We start from the raw sequence: 21,711 nt of genomic DNA on the forward strand, positions 1-21,711 counted from the left end.
GGCCGTCAATTTTAATGTGTGTAGGGACTGGTGTAGTAGTCCCGACTGATGAATCAGTAGGTCTGGGACCTGGTCCAGGAACCATGGACCTTCCAGAGCATGTTTCCGAAGATAGGGAAACCAGACTTGACGAGGCCAGTAAGGAGCAATTAAGATCATCTTGCTCCCTAAGAGATGCCTTTTGAATTACCCTGGGTAGGAGAGGAACTGGAGGGAAGGCATAAAGCAGGCCGGTGGGCCAAGGATGGACTAACGCGTCCATAGGGCTCTTCCCCAGAGCCGGGGTTAGGGAGAAAAATTCTTTGCACTTCGCATTCAGAGGAGTCGCGAAGAGGTCGCAGCACGGAACTCCCCATTCGCTGAAAATCTGCCTTATAATAGTCATATTCAGAGACCATTCGTGAGGAGAGAGGATGGTTCTGCTCAACCTGTCGGCTATGACATTGGATTTGCCCGGTATGTGAGTAGCCACTAGGAAGCGTTTGGTCAAGACTGCCCATTCCCAGACTCTCATCGCTTCTCTGCAAAGAGGATAGGATCTGGTCCCTCCCTGTTTGTTCAGGTACCAGACAACTGACATGTTGTCTGAGTGAACAGCAATTACGCCCTGAGGGAGGTAATCGTGAAGGGCTTGAAGGGACAGGAGTACTGCCCTCATTTCTAGGATGTTGATGTGGAGAGGGGTCTCTTCCGGGTGCCATTCGCCCTGGACTGACCTGCCCAGGGAATGCCCCCCCACCCCATCTGGGAGGCGTCCGTGGTCAAAGTGGCCGCCGGAGGAGGAAGAACAAAGGGTCGTCCCTGATCCAAATTGGAGGACACTAGCCACCAGCGAAGGTCCCATCTGCAAGATTCTGTGATCCATATTAGATGATTGAGAGGGAGTTCCTGAAAGGACCACTGAGTTGAAAGAAGCCACTGGAGGATTCTCATGTGTAACCTTGCCAAGGGAACTAGCAGAACTGTGGCAGACTTCGATCCCAATAGCTGCAGGACCATTCTGGCTGGGGCTTTGGACCTGGGGAGTAAGGCTCAAACCTGATTTTGTATGGTCTGAATTCTGTCTGCAGGTAGATAGACCCGCATCTGGTTTGAATCTATCTCTACCCCTATGAATCTTATTCTTTGAGATGGCCGTAACACAGACTTTGGCCAATTGAAGGTGACTCCGAGGGAATTGCCCAGTGATGTTGTGGCTTGCAGGCTCCGTAGAAGTAGATGCTTGGAGGTGGCAGTTAGAAGCCAGTCGTCTAGGTACGGAAACACCTGGAATCCTAGACTCCTCAAGTGAGCAGTCACTACTGCCAAGCATTTGGTGAACACCCTGGGGGCTGTGGTGAGACCAAAGGGCAGCGCACGGAACTGAAAATGACTGCCTCCTAGGCTGAAGCGCACGTGTCTCCTGGACGTTTGATGTATTTTGATATGGTAATATGCTTCATTGAGGTCTATGGAGCACATCCAAACACCTTTCTCCAACAATGGGAGAATGGTTTGTAAAGTGACCATTCGGAACTTGGACTTCTCGACTGAACGGTTTAGGTTGCTTAGGTCCAAAATGGGCCTCAAGTCTCCGGTCTTTTTTGGCACCAAAAAGAATCTTGAGTAAGTCCCTAATCTGATCTGGTCTGCGGGGACCGGTTGGATGACTCCTTTTTGCAGCAGCTTTGAAATTTCTAAGGCTGCGGTATCCCGTTGACTGGGTGGCGGGTCCGGGATTCTTTTGGACTGAGGGGGGGGACAGCAGAATGGGATGGAGTAACCTCCGGCGATAATTCGAAGCACCCATCAGTCTTGAGTGATCCCTTCCCCAGGCCTTCAGGTGCTTCGAAAAACGACCCCCCGACTGGCTCCGGAGCAGCACAGTAGGCAATCCCTCAGGGACTATGAAAAGCTGAAGAGCCACGAAAGGACTCGCGGTCTCCAGTGTTGCGGGGGCCTCTGCCGCCTCTGGGACAGCGTCTTCCTGATGAATTTTCCCCTCCTCTGCCTCTGGAGGGGGAACCTTCCTGCTGAGAGGGGCAAGACTTCTGCGATCTACGGAACCACATCTTCCCTCCTCTTTTAGCCTTGGGATAAGGCCGAAAGGGAGTGGAAAATCATGCCCCTACGGCAGTCAGAGTCTTACCCTCCTGTTCACAGTGGGTAAGTGTGTCTTTCACCTTGGGCCCAAACAGTGAGGACCCATCAAAGGGGGCGTCGGCGAATGAAGACTTGAAGGCCTCCGCGAAATGACACAGGCAGAGCCAGGCTTGTCTCCGTAGAGCAATGCCTGTACCCGCCGCTCTACTCGCCCCTTCGGCCGCATACGAAATGAGCCTCATGGACGAGTTCGAAATGGACGACATTGTAGCCAGCTGAGATCCAACCATCTGGGCCAGCTCCTCAGGCAGGTTACCTAAGAGGGTATCGGATAGCTCCTTAATCAGATCACTCTGGAATCTCGTAAAGTGCGTCAGGTAGTTCAAAGACCTCAAAGTAAAGGCCGCTGAACTAAGGGTGCACTTGCCATACCGATCCATGCTCCTAGACTCCTTATTAGGAGGATGGACGGACGTAGAAGCCTCTGCTACATCTTGCTGGGTAGCAGATGCCACCACCATAGCATCTACAGCCACACCCTTCGTAAGGAACTCTCTATCTGGGGGCGCCGAAAGAAATTTGTTTGGACGAGCGGGCACTGGTTCCACAGAGTCTGGGTGTTCCCACGCCCTTCGACAGATCAAATCCAAGAGCTCATCGAAGGGCGGAGACACCCAGGAGGCGGAGGGCTGAGCCCCGAAGGCCTTCAGGAACACTGACTCATCAGCAGAGGGAGGTTTGGACTGCCAGCCGCCTCGTTGTTTTAGGGCTTCCAGGATGTCTGCAAAGGAGACATCATCCGAGGACGACTTGGGGGACCCCTCTGCATCATCGAGATCGGTGTCAGATGTCAAAGACTCGTCAGGGGAGTCAACGTGCTTCCTCTTGCACGTTTTCTTCCTGGGAGGTTCTTCCGAAGAGGCTTCAGAAGGACCTCCAGGAGGGGGAGAAACCCCAGCGGGGGTAACCTGAGGCCCAGGGGCTCCACTGTCTGCAGACAGGGGGACTGCCAATGACCCAGTCTCCAAATGTAGGGAAGGAGCTGGGGAAACTGTGGAGGTAGCCAATGAAGATTTGGCTAGAGCACTCCTCATAGCCCTGAAGGCGGGACCACCAGAATCCTGGGAAGGTCCCCCCTCAGTGGCCATGACAGTGGACGGTACTCCCGCCGCCGACGCACCAAGAGAGAGACTTGGGACCGAAAGTATCAATCCTGAAGCCTCCCCCCCAGGGCCGAAGGAAGAAGTCCATGCACTGAACTCCGACGCCGGAGTCGGAGCAAGGGTCGGGCCTGACCCTAACACCTCCACTGGTTCCACCAACACCTGCTCCAACGGTGCTGAAGCTGTTGGAGGAGGAAGTACAGTAAGGGAGTGGACCATCGGCTCCGAAGCCAAATGGGCTGGAGCCGAAACCATCTTTTGGAACACCGGAGACTGGAAGAGTCGAAGGAGCACCCTGTCGATGTCCGAATCAGACATCCTGGAAGATCTGGAGGATACCGATCGGGCCCGAACCGATTTCTCCATCGGCTCCGAAGGGCTCGGGACCAGCTCCGAAAGGACTCAACAATTATCGGCCCGAGGAAACCTTCAAAGAAATTTCCCTCGGTGCCGATAAGGACTTCGCTCCGAGGGGAAGTGTCTGAGCCGATGACCCTTATCGGCTCCAATATCAGTGGAGCCGATGAGGGTGACCCGCCTCGATGCCCCAGACCTCGGCTCCGAAACCAGAGGGTCGAGGCTGGAGGCATCGAGGCAGACCGTTCGACCTCGGCTCCGAAGTCCGTGGAGCCGATGGAGAAGTCTGCTTAGTCTTCTTAGCCGTCGGATCCGACTGACTGGTCGGAGCCGGCACTTTCCTCTTTTTAGAAGGAGACGGAGAGGAAGACAAAGCCTCCTCAAAGGAAGGCTTGATTAATCCTTTGAGGATTAATTTGTTTTTCCTCTCCTGGAGGACTCTGGAGGAAAACGCATGGCATACACTGCACGATTCCTGCAGATGTTTGGCGCCAAGACAATAGACGCACGAGGAGTGGTCGTCCATTATGGACATTTTGAACCCACACCTCGTGCACTTTTTAAACCCGGAGGGTTTATGTTCTTTAGACATAATGTACAAAAAATAGACCACAACAGTAGATTAAGAGTTTGTATACACAGGAACAAAACCACTAACTCTGAAAAATATTAAACTAAGTTTTTTTTTTTTTTTTTTTTTTTTTTTTTACACAAGAAATGTAAGAAAGAGAAAAGGGAAAACAAGGAGGGTCAAGACCCTCTAACTCAAACGGGTACTTGACCCACACACAACCACTAAAGTAGTTAGTACAGGGGAAGGCCCCTCTAACTTAAACGGAACCTTCTCTGACAGGAAAATATATGCAAAACTCAATGAAACAACAAGAAACACACTTGTGCACAAAAAATAGCCGTTAAAACAGCTTTTGGGTTTAAATGAGGGAAATACTGACAGGAAAAAAAGACTATAAATATAGTACTTAGCCCAGCCAATGTTGAGACAACGTCCAAGCTCTGTAAGCGGCAAACGAGATCTGGGGGATTAGTGGTGGTGCATCCTGGGATAAAGATAGCTCAGCCAATTAGAGGCCTCGCTCTATAGCATAAGCGTGCCAAGTCGGAGCCGAGGGATCGGCTCCGAACCCATCAGTCAGAATGTAGGCGAGATAGGATCACATAACATCAGTTATTTGCCCATGTCAGCCCTTCCTGGAGGAATTTGCCAGTGGAGGATTCAATGGCAGCTCCTAATTTGCAATCATCTGCAAATTTAGTCATTCTAAGGCCACTGATATTGGCCCGACTTCAAAGTAAATGTCAAAAGAAGCAATCCCAGGATTTATCCCCAAAATCATATTTTCCTAGACAAATACAAGACTAGCTGCCATTGCAGGCCCTTTTAGTCCTAGTCAAATTCCCTTTAAAAGTGAGAATCAAACCCTGTACCTTGTGCCTATAAGGTAAATACCTTAACCATTATGCCAACCGCCATCATAGCCACCCTCCTTTTTTTATTGTCATTGCAGCTATGCATCTTTATCACCTTCATATTCCACAAATTTGTTGAAATATCTGCATCTTTAACTGACAAAGATATCTGTATCTAACTGACAATGAAATATCATTTGTTCATTTTTACTTTGCCTACTTAATTACTTAAGGTATGCCCTCCAGGTCCAACGTTGTTCTACGTTCCTTTTATTCTTCCAAAATCAAGCCAACTACAGAATACAACATGCCTTTTGGAATACAACTCTCCAAACACTTTGCCAATTTAAGCCTAACACTTTCTAACAAAAGAGGAGCAAGTTCTGTTAGATGACACTTCAAACCCTCTCTGTTTTTCTATGCCTCGTACCAATTCCTATGTAAATCTACCTGCCTTGTCTACTGGGTTGTGGAACCTATTCTTCTAAACCTCCTCCACCTCAGACACCAATAAGATTAGAAAGGCTTATTTCAACACCTCAATCTTTATTACAGCATAAACAAGATCTCTTGGAAAGAGGTTCCTCAAAGTTCCCCCATCTGTGGGACAAGATGCCTTGCATGCCAATAAGTATCACATTGGCCTCCTTCGAGTTCTGCATTAACAATTGGCTGGGTATCCACTAAAGCAATATGGCCCTCACTGAGAAAGCTGGCAAGTCCAGCTAAACTCAAAAGTTGTACAACTAATCTTTAATGCAATCATCCAGACCATCTGCCTAGCAAGAACCTCTGAACCTCATTACACCAAACTCCAATTTGAACATTTTTTTTTTTAAATAAAACAAAGTTATTTTTGCATTCAATGGTGTTGACAAGCATACACCCATCACATTTTTCTTGAAGCTAAAATTTCCTGCCATGGTCTCATGAAAGACTGAGCCCACAATGCTTTGCTACCTAAATTAATTACCTTACAGGCTAATTTATTTCCATGTTAGTCATAGCAAGAGACTAGTTTTATATCATAGACAAGTTATAAACTACGTGTTGCAGAAAGAAACCTCTTATACTATCAAATTAGCATGTGATGTTAAAGTTGTGAAATTAAACAAGTAGGTGACCTAAAGACATGACCTGTCTTTGGTTACAGAGACGATCTTGATTTACATCATTGTTCAATATCTAATATATCATTCTGTGGGTGTGGTCAGAGAAAACCAATTGGCAACACACACACACCAAAGATACAATTTTCACTGTTTTTATATAGGGTTATCACATGTTCCTCTTTATGAAGGACAGTCGCACTTTGGGCAGTTTTGCCCTGCAAAAAAACTAAAAAATGGCAAATGTCCTAAGATTTTAAGACAAAAAATATTTACTAAGTTTTCTTTTATAGTTGCATAAAACAGTTATTTTGTATCTAAAACACCTAAATATTATACAAACTAGCATAAGCAACTGCTACAACAGTAAGCTTTTATTTTGGCAAAAACAGTGAAGTTATATCCTTTGCACTGGCTGTGGGTGTGTTTTGTCCTGCAAAATCAAATATTTCTACAAAAAATGTCCCACTTTGGACATTTGAAAAGGTGGCAATTATATTTATAACCTCTTGCAACTTGCAGAATAACTAAAAACAGTAAAATAAAGATGCAAAGAAAGAGCAGCAATATACTTTAAATGTGAATTTCAAATGCATTATTCCCAAAATAGTAACGTTAAGACCAAATATGTTGTACTATAAATTACATTACAAATATCACTAACTGATCATACTGATCTACATGGAAATTGCCTTGTCATTAAGTATGGATACAAAGTCAGACTCACTACTTTGGAAAAATTATGATGAATTATGAAATTTAGCTTTAACATATGTATATTTGGTTCACTTGAATCAAGCGGAGTATAAGAAACCAAATGTTTGTATGTTTTCTGTCCTCATTTCATTTGTGTTTGGTATAGAACTGCCTTGCTAGTGTAATTAGACTTTGCCCAGCTATTAAAGTACATTCAGAAAATAAGAGAAGTCTCTTTGCTGACAGTTTAGCATATATAACTGTAAATGAATTAGTGTGTAGTATTTACTGCCTATATTTGGCTCATGTCTTACTCCCAAGAAAAAAAATGCACAGCTCAACAAAAATACCCAATTACTAGGGAGAACTTTGAGAGATGGCAACAAAATATAATAGCAGATTCAGAAAAATAATAGTTTTAGAAGGATGAAAAATCTCACAATTTTATTTTTTTCAAAACCATGCAAAACCCTAGATCTCACACACCAAAGGAATCAAAGATTATGTTACATTCTTTTCAGTGTGGAAAATGTAGTTTTTTGTCCTTAATTCTAACTTTTTTGGCAGTAAAAATTCTTAAAGTACCATTAGGATTAGGGGTGCAGCTTTTTTGTGATACAAGATGCATTGTTTACTCAGCACAGTGCATGTATGGTAGCTTCTACACTGGTCAATTATCACATACAATTAAACAGCAGATTTCAGCTTGTTTTAGCTATATTAGGTGTAATACGACAGCACCCTTTAATAAACAGTTTGAAGCATGACACTGCATGTTATACATTTACTGGTATTGATAAAGCAGTCGTAGGTTCAGATTCATCACAATCACGTATTCAAGATTTATTATTAAAGAAAAAACTAAGAATGAGTTTTACAGGGGGAACTCTTCCATCCGAGTATAAATTATGTTCTATAACTTAGAGTCAGAATGTATTGAATGACAATGTGCCAGCTTATTGCCTTTTTTTTTTAATCTGATTTATTTTGGGTATTATGCCTTTAAATCATAATGTTATGCAATATGTGACTACTCCTTTAATAGTTTTTTTTTTTTTTTGCTTCAGCAGATTGTACTGATGAAGTGGTGCTATCAATGGCAAAACCAGTCTACAAATAAAGATTCTGATGCAATTCCAGATTTCCTCCTGGTACTTTTTTTGGTGTGTGTATGTGCATACGAGTGTGAGAGTCTGCAAGATAGAGTGTAGGGAGAGGACAGTGAGACAGACAGACACACTAATTATATTTATTAGGCCACAGGGAAACAAAGATGTTTGCTAAGAATCTGATAATAGCATAATACTGAATACAGACAAACATCTGCTGTTGATTGTAAAGAACAGACTTCAAAGTAGTTGCATCTGCCAGTAGGGATAAAAACTTCCTCCAATTATTTTTCAACATGGATGTCAAGATTCACATCACGTCAAGCTCAGTTTTTTTCTTGTAGTGAATTTCTTGACATCCATATCTTACACAAGTTAGTCATGATCAAAGACAAGTCATAATCCTGTATTTCCAAATGACCTAAAAGAATCTCCTCTCAAGGTTTCCACTTAGACTTTCCAGCTGTTCTGAAAGTTTTGGTGAGTCTGTGAAACTTCAAAAAAATTCAGTCAAAAATTTTAAAATGGCAGTTTTATAATCAGATTTAATTTAGTATCATTTAATATTTCTTTAGCAAAATATGAAAAAAGATTATGGACTGTTCTAAACAGAAGCAACCAAAATAATTACAAAGGCAATATTTAAACATTTGTCATCTTTCATTAGCCTTCTTATAAAAAAAAAACTGAAAACTGCAGGCCTTTGATTCACGCTAAGAATGCAGTATTACTACATCATTCTATGGATAACACGACTTCCAAGTATCAGAACATGACAACTCATGGCCCTTTCTGGGTTTGCTCCCCTCCCTTGGCTGGCACACTTTAATGGCAGCAAAAGTTTGATATTAAAGCAGTTTCCTAATCTCAGGACAGACAAGAACAGTGAAGAAAATCTCAGCCAGTGCTTTTGAACTATGATCTCCAGACAGCTTACAGACTTCTCAAAGGCATTTACAGGTGCAGATCTTATCACATTTGCTTACAAAGCCCCTGCTGTTACAATTTCAAGGGCAGAAAAACAATTATGTCACTTTAAACAACTTACCGTAGCCTCCTTGGAGAAAGCATGGTCTCTTTTCTGTCACTTTCATCAAATATTCTAAGCCTGTTTGTAATGTACACTACAGCACTTTCTCATATACATTCAATGGCTTCGATGTTATACTTGCACTGCATTTTTTAATTCAAAGTCTGTTTCTGCTGCTTGAGCTGCCTTTTGCTCTATCTAGGCTCATGCCTGAAAAGTCTCCTTTAGGTTCAGTTTACCCTAGTCTGTTAGTACTCACCACATAAAATGTTATTCTAATGGGCGTTTCTCCTCCCTTTTCACTAAAATGTCTGCAGAATGTTGGTCTCAGAGGGACTTCTGTTTTGGAGGGCAAACTTGTGTATACTTTAGCAGCAACACTCTTGATCAGGATGGCAGTTTTCTTTCAGCACATGATGGAAAAGATCATAAAACTATACTACTGCAGACCACTCCAATCCCACTTATCAGGGCGACGGGGCAGTGATGCAGCATTCAGGACAATGTGGCAGTGATGCAGCACTCTCTCCAGTAGTCATTCAGCAGGCATCAATGTTTTGTCTAAGCATGGATCGGTTATATGTTCTGCCTACTTTGATCACCAATCCTCCGATTTAGATTGCAGGTTGGACGAGTTTGCCATTAAAGAACACTCAGCCTTTTACTGGTGTTATGCCGGACTTCCACTGAAGCATACATGATCTGGTCCAAAGTGAACTTTGCAACAGGATGCAGGCACTATGACACACTGTATTTTAAGTAAAAAAAAAAAACACCTGAACAGATGCTAGAATTGCTAGTCTAAGCATGCATTTCAACTGCAAAAAAGTCACATTTATTATTTAAAATGTTTATTAGGGTTGGAACACATTTTAAAAAAGCACAAATTTTTTGAATACCATTTATTATTTAAAATATTTATTAGTTTTGGAACATTTTAAAAAAAGTAATAGGGAAAGAAATAAAATTTTGGAAGAAAGAAGTACACAGTATGGTTGCATAAATGGTACATTGGTCCCTGATGCCACACAAAGTAATAGCAGAGTTCTGTTAGAAAGGATGTGCAGTGGCAAAGCAAAGGGACAATATTTTGCTATGAAATGGGCAAATACATTTTTTTTTTCTTTAACAAAACTTGACAAGTCTCTTGTAATCCTTTAAACAACTAAAGCTCTTGCATGATGCTCCCTTTCACCATGTTTCTGGCATTTTTATTCATAACTTCAAATCCGAAAGTTATAAATCAAATTAATTGGTAAAGAAAATTTTAGCCACACTAAGACCACAGTTTGGCTTACATAAGGCTCCGAGTGCATGCCTGCATTTAGGCAAAATTTCCAGTTGTGCTCAAGTTTTCTTCTCATCTGTGCTCACTTTTGCCAAAGCTGACAAGTCCATCCACATTTATGTTAAATAGTCTTCTTCCATTGGTGCATATGAAAATCCCAAAAATGCACTAGAAGCGATTGCACTCCCGCTTGACATATCTGGTGTACGACCAACTGAATTAGGAACTGCTTCCTGAGTGAACTGTGGATCAAAATGCCGCAGGTCGCCTGGGCCAGCCTACATTAAGAGAGAGAGATATGTTTTAATGAGCAGATAGGGCAACTTTTTTTTTTGCATAAGCAGCTCCATATTTGTAGGCAAGAACATTGCCTCACCCAACTACATACAAGCACATATAGCTGTCCAGTTACTGCAAAACAAATTTAGGCAACCTCTACCTTTTGTTTTCAAACACTAGATGAAAGCTAAATGCATGGCATCCTCTATTTATGATCCAGGCCAAGAGGCATACAAAACAGTAATGGTTAATATAAAACAGTAATGGTTAATATACAACAGACAGTCAACTCAACATGCATGGCAAAGATGATAAATTCAGTTTCATACAAACATAGGAGATGGGGCAGAACCATAGCTAGGGTCATCTGGTGACCTATATAGTTCCCCAATCCGGCCTACCTCTCTAAGTTGGAAGAAAAGGCTCTTCTGCTCTAACTGTAGCCACCTACTTCAAATTTAACCCCACACCAAGCACTACAGCCATGACAGTATCAGCATTCACTTCTGAATGGCAGTGCTGCACTACTGTACCATCTGACAAGTGCACCCCCTAACACCTTGTCCCCACGGTACCCACCACTTTTCCCTGCCCTAGCCTAATCAGTTCATATCAGAGGCACACAACAGAGCAAGCAGTCTTGCTTCTTTCATACATACTTTGAATAACTTGGAGTTGTTCTGGAGTGTGCATACTCATACACAAGTGAACAAGATGACAGAACTGCTGTGGTCAATAAACCACAGACAATTGACAGATGATTTGTCTGAAATCTAGGACCTAAAAGATGGAAAATAAGCCTCACACAAAAATGATGCACAAACTTGTGGCATAGTACTATACAAGATGGCTACATTGCAAGATGCTATGGACAGAATTGTGCCACTACAGAAAAGTTACATTTATACATACAAGAGGAGTACATAAAATCTGGTAACCACAAGCATGAGAAAAAACACATACCACACTCCAAATGGCTTCTGCCAAATGTCACAAGCAAGTCACATGCCCACTACAAGTTTTGCAAGCTGATGTACTACTTAGGAGTGGTGGTGGTCTGTGCTTGGCAGCATTTCTACATCCATGACAGTCTTCATACTTCTTGCTTTCTGCAACTGTGCAGTCAGTACCCTGAATTCACACTACAGCATTCTCAAACATTAGGCCTGAGACGGTGCTTATTCATTGGAAGGAAACCATTTTTTATACAAAGAATCAGCAGTAATAGACATGGGACTACAGTTAGAAAACAAGAGAGGTGACGATCACTCATGTTTGTTACAAGTAAACACTGAAGGAGTTCACCAGTTTTCAAAATGTCTTGCGTTTAGTTTTCAAAAGCACGGCTCACATTTTTAAATTTGCTTCATTAATTAGAAACCTAGTTTTAAAAGTATATTGTTAGCATCATTTATATGCCCAGTATATATTTTTTTAGCCTAGGACGTCTAGCTGAGAGGAACCGATATACAGTGAAAGTCTAGTAATAAAAGGTTAGATGACAAGATATTGGTAAATACAGACCAAGTACTGAGACAATGCAACTCTTAACAAGGCAAGAGTATTAATAGGATCAGTTTATACTATTCTACATCACACACAAAAAATGTTTTAGGAGTAGAAATGATAGCAATCAGAATAGGTACAGGGTGTATGTAAAGCAAAGACAGTACACTCACCATTATGGTGGATGTTTGAATAACAACATAATGAAGGAATTCATAATGAATGGGAAGTAGCTGAAAACAATCGCAGTAGTCACATTAGAGCACCACCAAGCTCAAGACATGTGCAGGACAAAAGGGAAACAGATGGCAGGAACTTGTTACTCAGACATGTACTATTACAAGTAGAATGGTAAGCACAGCAGTACTTAGGTGCCTCATAAGGCTCAGTGCTGCAAAACAGTTCTCTAGAAATGGGTAGATTGCCTAGAGCACGCAGAATAGCAACGGAAAGCATGCAATAAAAGAAAGCATGCTATAAAAATGGACATCCAGTCACACTTTCTCCAGATATTACTGACAGGGTGCCTGAGCAGCAGGCTCGCAGACACTTGAGTACACATCTGAGAATACTGTATCACCAACTGCTGCTCTGGTGCTATGAACCCTGACCTCCAAAGTAAGAATTTTGTTGACATTTTCATTAGATAGTACAGGTAGGCACAGTCCCTGAGCTTACATATGCCAACTCAGACTGCCATACCCCAGAGAAAAGGGAATATTCTAAGAATAAGAACGCCCATCTTGGATGATACAAGTCCATTTTTTCAGCCATTCAGTGCATGTATTTTTTGACTCATTTCATTTCAAATGGTTATTGCACGGTCAGAGGAGTGTGGTAGAAAGAAATACTGTCATTTTGGTCAGCAAGGATTTTGAGAACAATGGTTGTTTTTTGTCTTTTCACCCTGAGCAGCAGCTTTTAGAGTAAAGGAAACCATTGGCACAGACTGTAACTGAACAAGCACAGCCTTATCAGGAAGCCTGACTGACCATCAGGAAGCTGGTGATTCAGGTAAACATAACATACAACTCCATTTTATCAAAAGTTCAGCTTCTTGTATTTGAGGAAGACCAACAGAGTGCAGTCCTGAGCACTTTTCTGGCTTGTGCTAGAAGTCTGGCATGCAGATTTCATTTGTATTCATTTGTTCCTCATCACAGCTGCTCCATACAACAGATGGAGTAGGTTTCTGTCTGTTGGATTACCATTTTACTGTAGTACCTTGGTCTCATTAAAGCAGCCATTACATTACAAACAGCATTGCAATCGATTTACCGTTTGCTTGTTTGTGCAGCTACCAATGTGCTCAACAGCCTGCACGCCAGTCAGTTACCACTTGACCCCAGCTGTGCATTACGATCATAGTTATTACCCATGCATTATGATCTCACTTGCCTTAAACCAATATAAAGTGGGATTCCCATGATAAACTTTCAAAATTCACATGCAAGGAATGCTCTGTTTGTTGAAGGATATTGGGCAGTACTTTTTTTGCACGTCATGATTTCGATGTGTAAATTAAAAAATGTTAGAACTATGACAGTTAAGTTGTATTCTTAAAAGTTTAAACATTTTCAGAATTGATCACTAAATTCAAAAAGTTGCTGCAGCCCTTAAACCTGTGTTCACAGTTTTTAAGACAAATTTCCTTGGGTGCATGCCTGCACCACGGAACTTGATGGTCATTTAGCTTTCATTTCTTGAAACATGTTTAGGTCGGAACATCCTAATATTTGTGCTTCTTGAAACGCATTTAGTTTTAATAGGAAATTGGAGTTCCCATGACTTCTCTGCATTTCAATATGTGCAAATACTCTGGTGTACAAGTCACACATTAAAATGTTCCCATTTCTGGGTCATTGTCCCTCCTTACTTTCGGCATATATCCCGGATTCTTGAGCTTAGAAACAGACCTAATATCTCCTAGTAATAGTCAAACCTTATAACAGATTTAAGATCTTAACAGTGCAGCAGAGCAGACCCCCCCAAGGAAAACAAAAAGCACTGGCAGGTGTTTTAGAAAGTGAAAGTGTGTGTTTAATGCTGTTTTTCCAAAGGTGTTCTAATTTTCATGCACCGATATTCATCTTTCTATAGACTTCTGAATTTCCTGATTTTTCCATTCCAATCTTTAAACATCTTTTTTCTTTCTTAATCTACTTTTCTCCTCTAAAGTTATGGTAGGCAGCAGCCCACACATTATATATGTGGAGTGTATGTGCATTTTGTGGGTTATTTTAAGTAACTATGAATCAGAGATGCATGTACACCTGCTGTCCACAATGGTGCAGGAGATTCTGGTGCCAGCACCATATGCGTGATAAAATAACTGAATTTTCCTAAGCTGAGATCACCAGCTGTGGTTAGCTGAAGCAGCTGCAGCATTATTTTGTGGCTACATGGAAAAAAATGTCATGGTTCACCACTCTGTTGTGCAGATGTATGCACCTTTGTGTATCTGTGTGCATGCATGCTTACTGGAGATGGTGGAATGAAGAACATTGCAGCAGTGCTGGACCAAACACCTGCCCTATTAGGAAAGGTTCTGGTGTCAGTACAGTTGGCTTAATGCAGCAACTTTTGGGTGACCAGAGCTGATAAGTCAGCAATTGTGGTCCCCATAACTGTTGCATCGTTTTGTAGGATGGGGAGCAAAGCAACAGGGTTCACTAGTACATGCGTCTGGATGGTGGAATAGAAAATGAAGAGCAGGACTGACATCTGGCCTGTTAAGCTTCTGGTGTCTGTGCAGTACACTTTCTGCAGCAACAGTTGGGTGTCTGGAGATCTTCAGCAGTTGTCCCCCTATTCCTGTTTCATCAGTGTGTCTTGGAGATACAGGAATGCCCACTTATTTTTTTTTGTAGAAGGTGTTATGTATGTATGTAGATATGTATGTGCATCTGTGTGTTTTTAGTTTAGATGGTGTAACAGACTGCAATGGAGCAGAGGTGGAATGTCAGATACCCTTGTGAAGAAACTTCTGATTTTAGAAAAGTGGGCTTGATGCAATAAGTTTTCTTTGGCAGCTGAAGCACTGCTTTTTGGGAGATATGCAAATACCCATGGTTACCCTGGCAGAGAGTGCACATGTTCTGACTCAGTGCAGGTGTTTATAGGTTCATAGGACAATGCTAGGCCAGTGGCCCTTATAAGCCTAGCCAAGAATTTCACCCATGTTCCGACAAAGTCGGCATATTACCCTGTGCAGTAGGCATGCAGATGGGATCATAGGGGTGCATCTTTAGTTTCCCATCACGTCGTCCAGGTTCATCTTAGTGAGGTACTCTGCTTGACACTTGGGTAGATAACAGATGTAATGGAGAAGTGGCACCAAACGTCTTGTTTTGATAAAGACAGAGAGAAGAAGAAATTAAATAAAATTGCAACATGATAGACCAACCGTCGCTAGCTCAACTGAAATTACTTCAAACTAACTATGAATTAAAACATGTCCCCTATGACAGTCACTCTTTTGTTTCTCAAGGAACTGCCAGAATTCTGTGTTAATAGTTAACAGAAAAGGATGTAGCAGTTTAGATTGGAAAGCAATACTGACAACTCGAACAGAAAAGTGTATGGGATTAGTGATAGTGATAACAGGCATTGTGCTTACGAAGAAAACACTGAACAAAATAACGTGTAATGGACACTCCATTGACTGGGCATATTAAAGTAATAGTAATTACAAATACAAGGTAAATTAAAAATAAGGTAGTATGGCCTGAGAGATAAGACTCTGGACTATGCTATGTAAGGCTCAGACTGAAATAAGAACCATTCATTGGTTGTTGGTATATGCTTGCAGACTATCCACATTTATGAGTACCCAATATGCATTCTAATCTGTGTAGGTTACAGAGCACAGTTTCAGGAATACTTAAGACTCCCATTTTAATAAGGTCGCTAAAAGCTTTTTTTTTGGCAAGAGAAATGGAAGTATTAACCCGAGAAGGAAATGAAGCACACAAAAGCCAAATTCCCTCCCCCACACCCCCAAGAAACACAAGTCTTATCTCAGCAATGAGTTGATATGTCTGGAAGCTTTTTTCACAGAATGTGTAACATTTGTAGGAAAAATATTTGTAAGAAGCATTACAGAACAGTGAGTGATGCTATTATCAAGGTCTCCCCATTTCTCAGTTCTTCCATTCTAAGTGAATGAACTGTGATGTGAGTCTAGCCAAAAGGCATCACAGTCTCGCCAGGTTTGCCTCAGTGCACTATGGGGAAGATTTTTAGCTTTAGGAGAAAAACTCATCAGTATGTCTGCCCCTATGAGAGCACTAAATGTTACATAGTAAAAATAGTACCGACTACTACTTTTTGGTGAATAAAGGTTAAAAATGTATAGACATTCAAGATTACTTTTTTTCATTTCTTTTCCATAGTGGTACTTTAAGAGAGCAACTGATAACTAATGCAGACTCTGCAGACTTGGTAGAGGTACCTGAAAGTTACAGCTGCAAACCAGTCATGTTGAAGTTAGGAAGCTGTTATTACAGCGACTTCAAGTAGTTCATATGATTACTATAAACCAAAAAGAAAATTAAATACAAAAAAACAACTGGCAGGAACCAAATAAAAAAGAAAGAACAAACCTTAATCACTCTAGCGCTTCGGCAAAGCCTTCAAGGAGTACAAATTCATAAACACGCCTTATTAAATACACAGTAATTAACCAATCACACAATTAACCAATAAAACAAGCATTACATCAAAAGCTTCCAATTACACCCGAGGGAGATAAATTACCAACCTTCAAGATAAAAATAGTTTATGTAATAGTCTTTTTATATATACATTCTCAGAATAAAAACTGACTGGAACTTTTTCTAAAATAGTGGCTTTTAAGCCATCATTATTACAAATCATGAAACACGCCACAAAACTTTCTACCTTCTGTTTTTTAATATTCCTTGTACGTTCCTGTAGTCTGGTTTTAAATATCATTTTGCTTTCATCTATATAAAGTAGACCACATAAACACTGTAGGGCATACATTATACCCTCAATATCACAAATATTTCTACAGGACAAAAAGGGTGAGCAATAATGGAAGAAAGTCCTGATTACATAACACACAACAGCGACCACAAGAAAAAGTACCCCTCAAATAAGAGGTGTATAAAGGGAGTGTAGAAGTGAAAGTAGGTAGCCAAAAATGGCTATGTATTAGGATATCCCTCAAATTTCTACCCCTCTTTTCATCATCAATGTGAAGGATTTGTACTCCTCTATACCCCTTGAGGAGGGCATTGAATGGGTCAATTTTATGCTTATTAAAAAAAAAAAAAAAAAAAAAAAAAAAAAAAAAAAAAAAAGAGGAGCACCTCCATCGGAGATTGTATCAGTTGAAGAATTGTTGGACATTATTTTGTCCTACAATTTTTAGACCTTTAACAGAAATTACCTCCAGAAAGTCGGTGTGGCCATGGGCTCCCCTGTGTGGGGCAAGCTTTGCCAACTTGGTCATGGACTACTGGGACGCAGAAAATTGTTAGGAAGAATCAACATGTTGCTAACCAGATAAAATATTATACGCATTTTTTAGAGGATATTTTTCTAATAGTAAAAGGTGATGAGAAAACAGCCAAGGAATTGGTGACATTTTTTTTTAATTCAGCTACTCATTTTCTGTCATTTACATACACTTTCAGTCCTGACAAGATCGCCTACTTGGATGTAGGATTTATGCAAGGATTATGGAGAACTCTTTTGTACAAACATCTACAGAAAGGAGACTTACTCCAACACCTTCCTGCACTACAGCAGCTCCCATCCTTGGTACCAGAAGAGAGCAGTGGTGAAAGGTCAATTGGTCAGGGCCACGCGTATGGTATCAAGGGACTCAGACTTTCTGGAGGAATGCCAACTATTAAAAGGTATGCTTGTCATACGTGGTTACCCTAGACAACTTATTGACAAACTTATTAAAAGTAGTAGTAGTAGATAAAAGGGACTCTGGGACATATCAGCCCATTCTTACAAAACAAGAAGATGGTCCTTTGACATTCCCTTTAGTTAAGGACCTGGAAGACCATGATACTGCACCATGGTTGAAGTTTATTACACCTTTTAGTATTGACAGGGAAGCAATTTTGACAAGTATTCAAAAAAAAAAAAAAATGGTCCCTTATACAAAATGACAATGACCCGAGAGGTAAATTACCAGATGTACCCAGGATAGTGTGGAAAAGGGGCCAGAACTTAAAACAATTACTGGAAGGACAGGTTCAGCGACCTCCAGGGAGAAGTGTGTTTCAATGCAACATGTGCAACTTTTGTTCACACATGGTCGCAAAGGAAACTTTCAGCCTTAGGAACAGTCAGTACAAGGTGAAATACAAATTTAATTGCCAATCAAAAACAGTTATTTAGCTCAGTGCCAATGTATTGCATTTTATATTGGTAAGACCGATACAAAATTACGTGATCGGGGCTATGAACATCTATACCATATTAGAAAAGGAAAACTAGATAACGCTTTAGCTAAACATACGTCAGAGAACCCCAACCATAAATTTATGTTCAGAGCAGTAGATTGTATCCAGACGGATGGTAGGGGTAGCCCAGACTCTGTATGGTTAGAGGCATTGGAACTTCTTTGGCAGTTGTGCACTGATGCATGTTCGTTTCCAGGTTTGAATGAAGCATGCACTGTCAATTGCATTTTAAAATTGAGGAGTTTAACTAAGTAAACAGCCCAGGTCATTTGATCTTTTTATACATTTTTTATATCATTATTTTGTTTTTCATTTTAGATTTTATATATATATATATATATATATATATATATATATATATATATATATATATATATATATATATATATATATATATGTCTACTTTAAAACACCGACACGCAAAACAGATGACAAGAACACAGAGACCAGAAGATAGACAACTGAGATGACCAACAGTTTAAAAACCCGACACTGAGAACACCGACATGTTAAGGTAAGTGTGCGATAGTGACAGACTTTAGGGGCGGGTTAAGTGAGTTAGGGTGCGGGTTAGATGAGTGTGCGATAGTGACAGACTTTAGGGTTAGGGGCAGGTTAGTGACAGACTTTAGGGTTAGGGGCAGGTTAGGCGAGTGTGCGTTAGTGACGGACCTCAGGGTTAGGGGTTAAGGTTAGTGCATAGATAGATGTGTAAGGTTTATAGTGTAGGTTTGTAAGGTTTTTGTTGCGCTTGTGTTGTGTGTGTGTTTTTCGGAAAAGGTATTTGTTTTGTTGATTGTCGGGATTGTGGTTTGTCGGGCACATATACATATATATATATATATATATATATATATATATACACACACATATAAATGTATATCTATATATATATATATATATATATATATATATATATATATAATTTTTAATATATACATATGTATAGATTAATATATTCAGGATTTTAAATACCTGACAGAATGTGATAGCCTATCAGTGATTGTAGTTGTGAACATGTGACTAGGGGTGATTTGTATATACTGAAGTGGTGTGTTTACTGTTTTTATCTGAGGAAGTCCCACAACTGCGTGGGACAAAAAGCGCTTCATTCAATAAATCCGTTTTTGTTGTCATTCTACACGGCAGTGACTTATTGCTACAAATGTGGTGGTTTTGGTCTTACCCTTCAGTTCCTTGTTGTGTTCTTCCTCTTGTATGATGTACCCAAACACTGTGAAAATAATTTAACTAAATCCCTGAATTTAAATAAATAGCCCCAGTAATATTTAACTAAATTAATCAAAACTAAACACATCATATGTAGTAACCAAATATATTTTTCTCATACTGTCCTCTGTCACATTAGCAAAATCCAACATATTAGACAGCCTCATGTTCTAAGGAGCCAAAGAACTTTGAAGTCACCTTGTCCACTCCCAGTTGCATCAAGTCTTTATTATAGCCCCTAGATTCAAACATTAAAATATATTCTCAATTATATTATAATCATGATTATTACATAATCTTCTAAATTTGACATTCCCATATGGGACAGAGTTTATAATATGAGGAGGGTGGCAACTTCTACCATCTAAATATTTGCCACCATCAAACTTTCTATGGACAGACGTCCATAATAAAAACCATCATTACACAAAATTAAATTGACATCCAAGAATGAAATCTGTTTACCCACCTGTAAGCTATCAAAAGAAAACCCAAACATACTGTTCTGTAACCAACCAAAAAATAAACCCGCCTTGTAAAATCCTCCCTTACAAACAAAAAATAAGGTCATCAACAAACCGATAATATCCAACTACAAATTGTTTTTTTTAAAGAAGTTACCATGATAAACATATTCCAGTTCATATAGTTCAGACTGTTGAATAGCTAGGGTACGGGTGAGAAAGGCAGTTGCTCTGGGTGCAAAATGTTTTTTTTTTTTTTTTTTTTGGGGGGGGGGGGGTCAGCACAATAAGCCAATCCTGATCTGTAATACAATACTGGCTATTAAAAGCTGGTACTATATTTACAGTCACATCTGAGCACTGCAGTAAACTATCAAGCAGTTTGCTACAGTTTAAAAATAAGAGTGTTACTGTGCTCAGTGCGGGCAGGGTATAAACTGTAGCAACCATTTGCTAATGTCTTTGGATGAAAATAAGCATGCAGATCATTTAACAAACCATACCACACATCTGCTTGGAAGAAATGGCTGCAGCCATATATTTGTTATGCGAATCAGATTGAATTATGTATCATATCATTGCCATATCATTAGCCAGAGCCAATAAGACCAATCAATGCCAACCAAGAATAGTCAGATGTTTACAAATAGCAGAACTTGGAAGTCAGTCAAATCAACTAGGCTATAAACATATCACAGCAGTCCCTGTAAATACTCAGCACTAATGGCTGAAGGGATCTACAAGCAAACACTACCATTCCTCTCTTACCATTCAGCCAGATACCAGTGGCTGAAGAGGATCTGCCACTCGCGGGACTCCAGGCTGTGGCCCCCCCAGCCTGCCCACTACACCATGGGGTGTCCCACCCAAAGAAAAGGCCAAGCTGTCCGAGCCTGCACCCCTCCCAAGGCCAAGCACACCCCCTTTGCAATTTTAGTCTTCCAGGTTTGCCCTCCCACCCTTCATGGCTGCAACACCTATATACCACTTGTTGAGGAAGGTAAAAACATGAAAGCCCAGTGTGGGGTGGGGGGGGGGGCAGGACATTCCTTCCTGACCCCTAGTGTAATCACCCTTATGGGTCAGCAAGCACCTACAGACTCACATCAGCACTTAACCATCTCTCACCCATTGATATCTTACACTTCTTCCTGCTTTTACACACAGTGATACCTTACACTTCTTTCTGCTTTTACAAGGATAGGTGGGGGAGGGTGGATGCTTTGCTCTGTCCAGCTATGCTGTTGAAAAGAGAATGTGCGTCTACCTGTGGCTTTTTATATTCTTCTACCTACTCATCTACCTTTATACAACCCCCCTCCCTCATCCTAACTTCCTGCCTTCCTGACCCCCACCCCCCTATCACAGGCATGCCATTTTCCCCCAAGACAATATAACTGTGTCTACGAGTCCTTAGCATGCTCTCACATTTGTAACAAAGTTTACTACAGTTTATTAGAACAATTTTTTAAAAAAAAAATAAAAATAGTGGAGGGTCGGAGGTAGGGACCTGAATGGCTA

At 40.9% G+C, this 21,711-nt stretch overlaps 1 protein-coding gene across 1 annotated transcript in view; it reads right to left on the minus strand.

Moving 5' to 3' along the window:
• Positions 1–9,875: 9,875 nt before the first annotated feature.
• The window catches only part of LOC122816993 (serine/threonine-protein kinase Sgk2-like), a gene marked incomplete in the record, with an annotated part of 364,134 nt that continues 352,298 nt past the window's right edge, over positions 9,876–21,711 (minus strand). The window contains 1 exon segment of the mRNA XM_044090107.1: positions 9,876–10,540. Within this exon segment, the coding sequence (XP_043946042.1) occupies positions 10,379–10,540 (162 nt within the window).

The sequence above is a fragment of the Protopterus annectens genome, chromosome 12.part0 (assembly GCF_019279795.1).
Source record: "Protopterus annectens isolate FY-2018-M chromosome 12.part0, PAN1.0, whole genome shotgun sequence".
In the NCBI taxonomy this organism is placed as follows: domain Eukaryota; kingdom Metazoa; phylum Chordata; order Ceratodontiformes; family Protopteridae; genus Protopterus; species Protopterus annectens.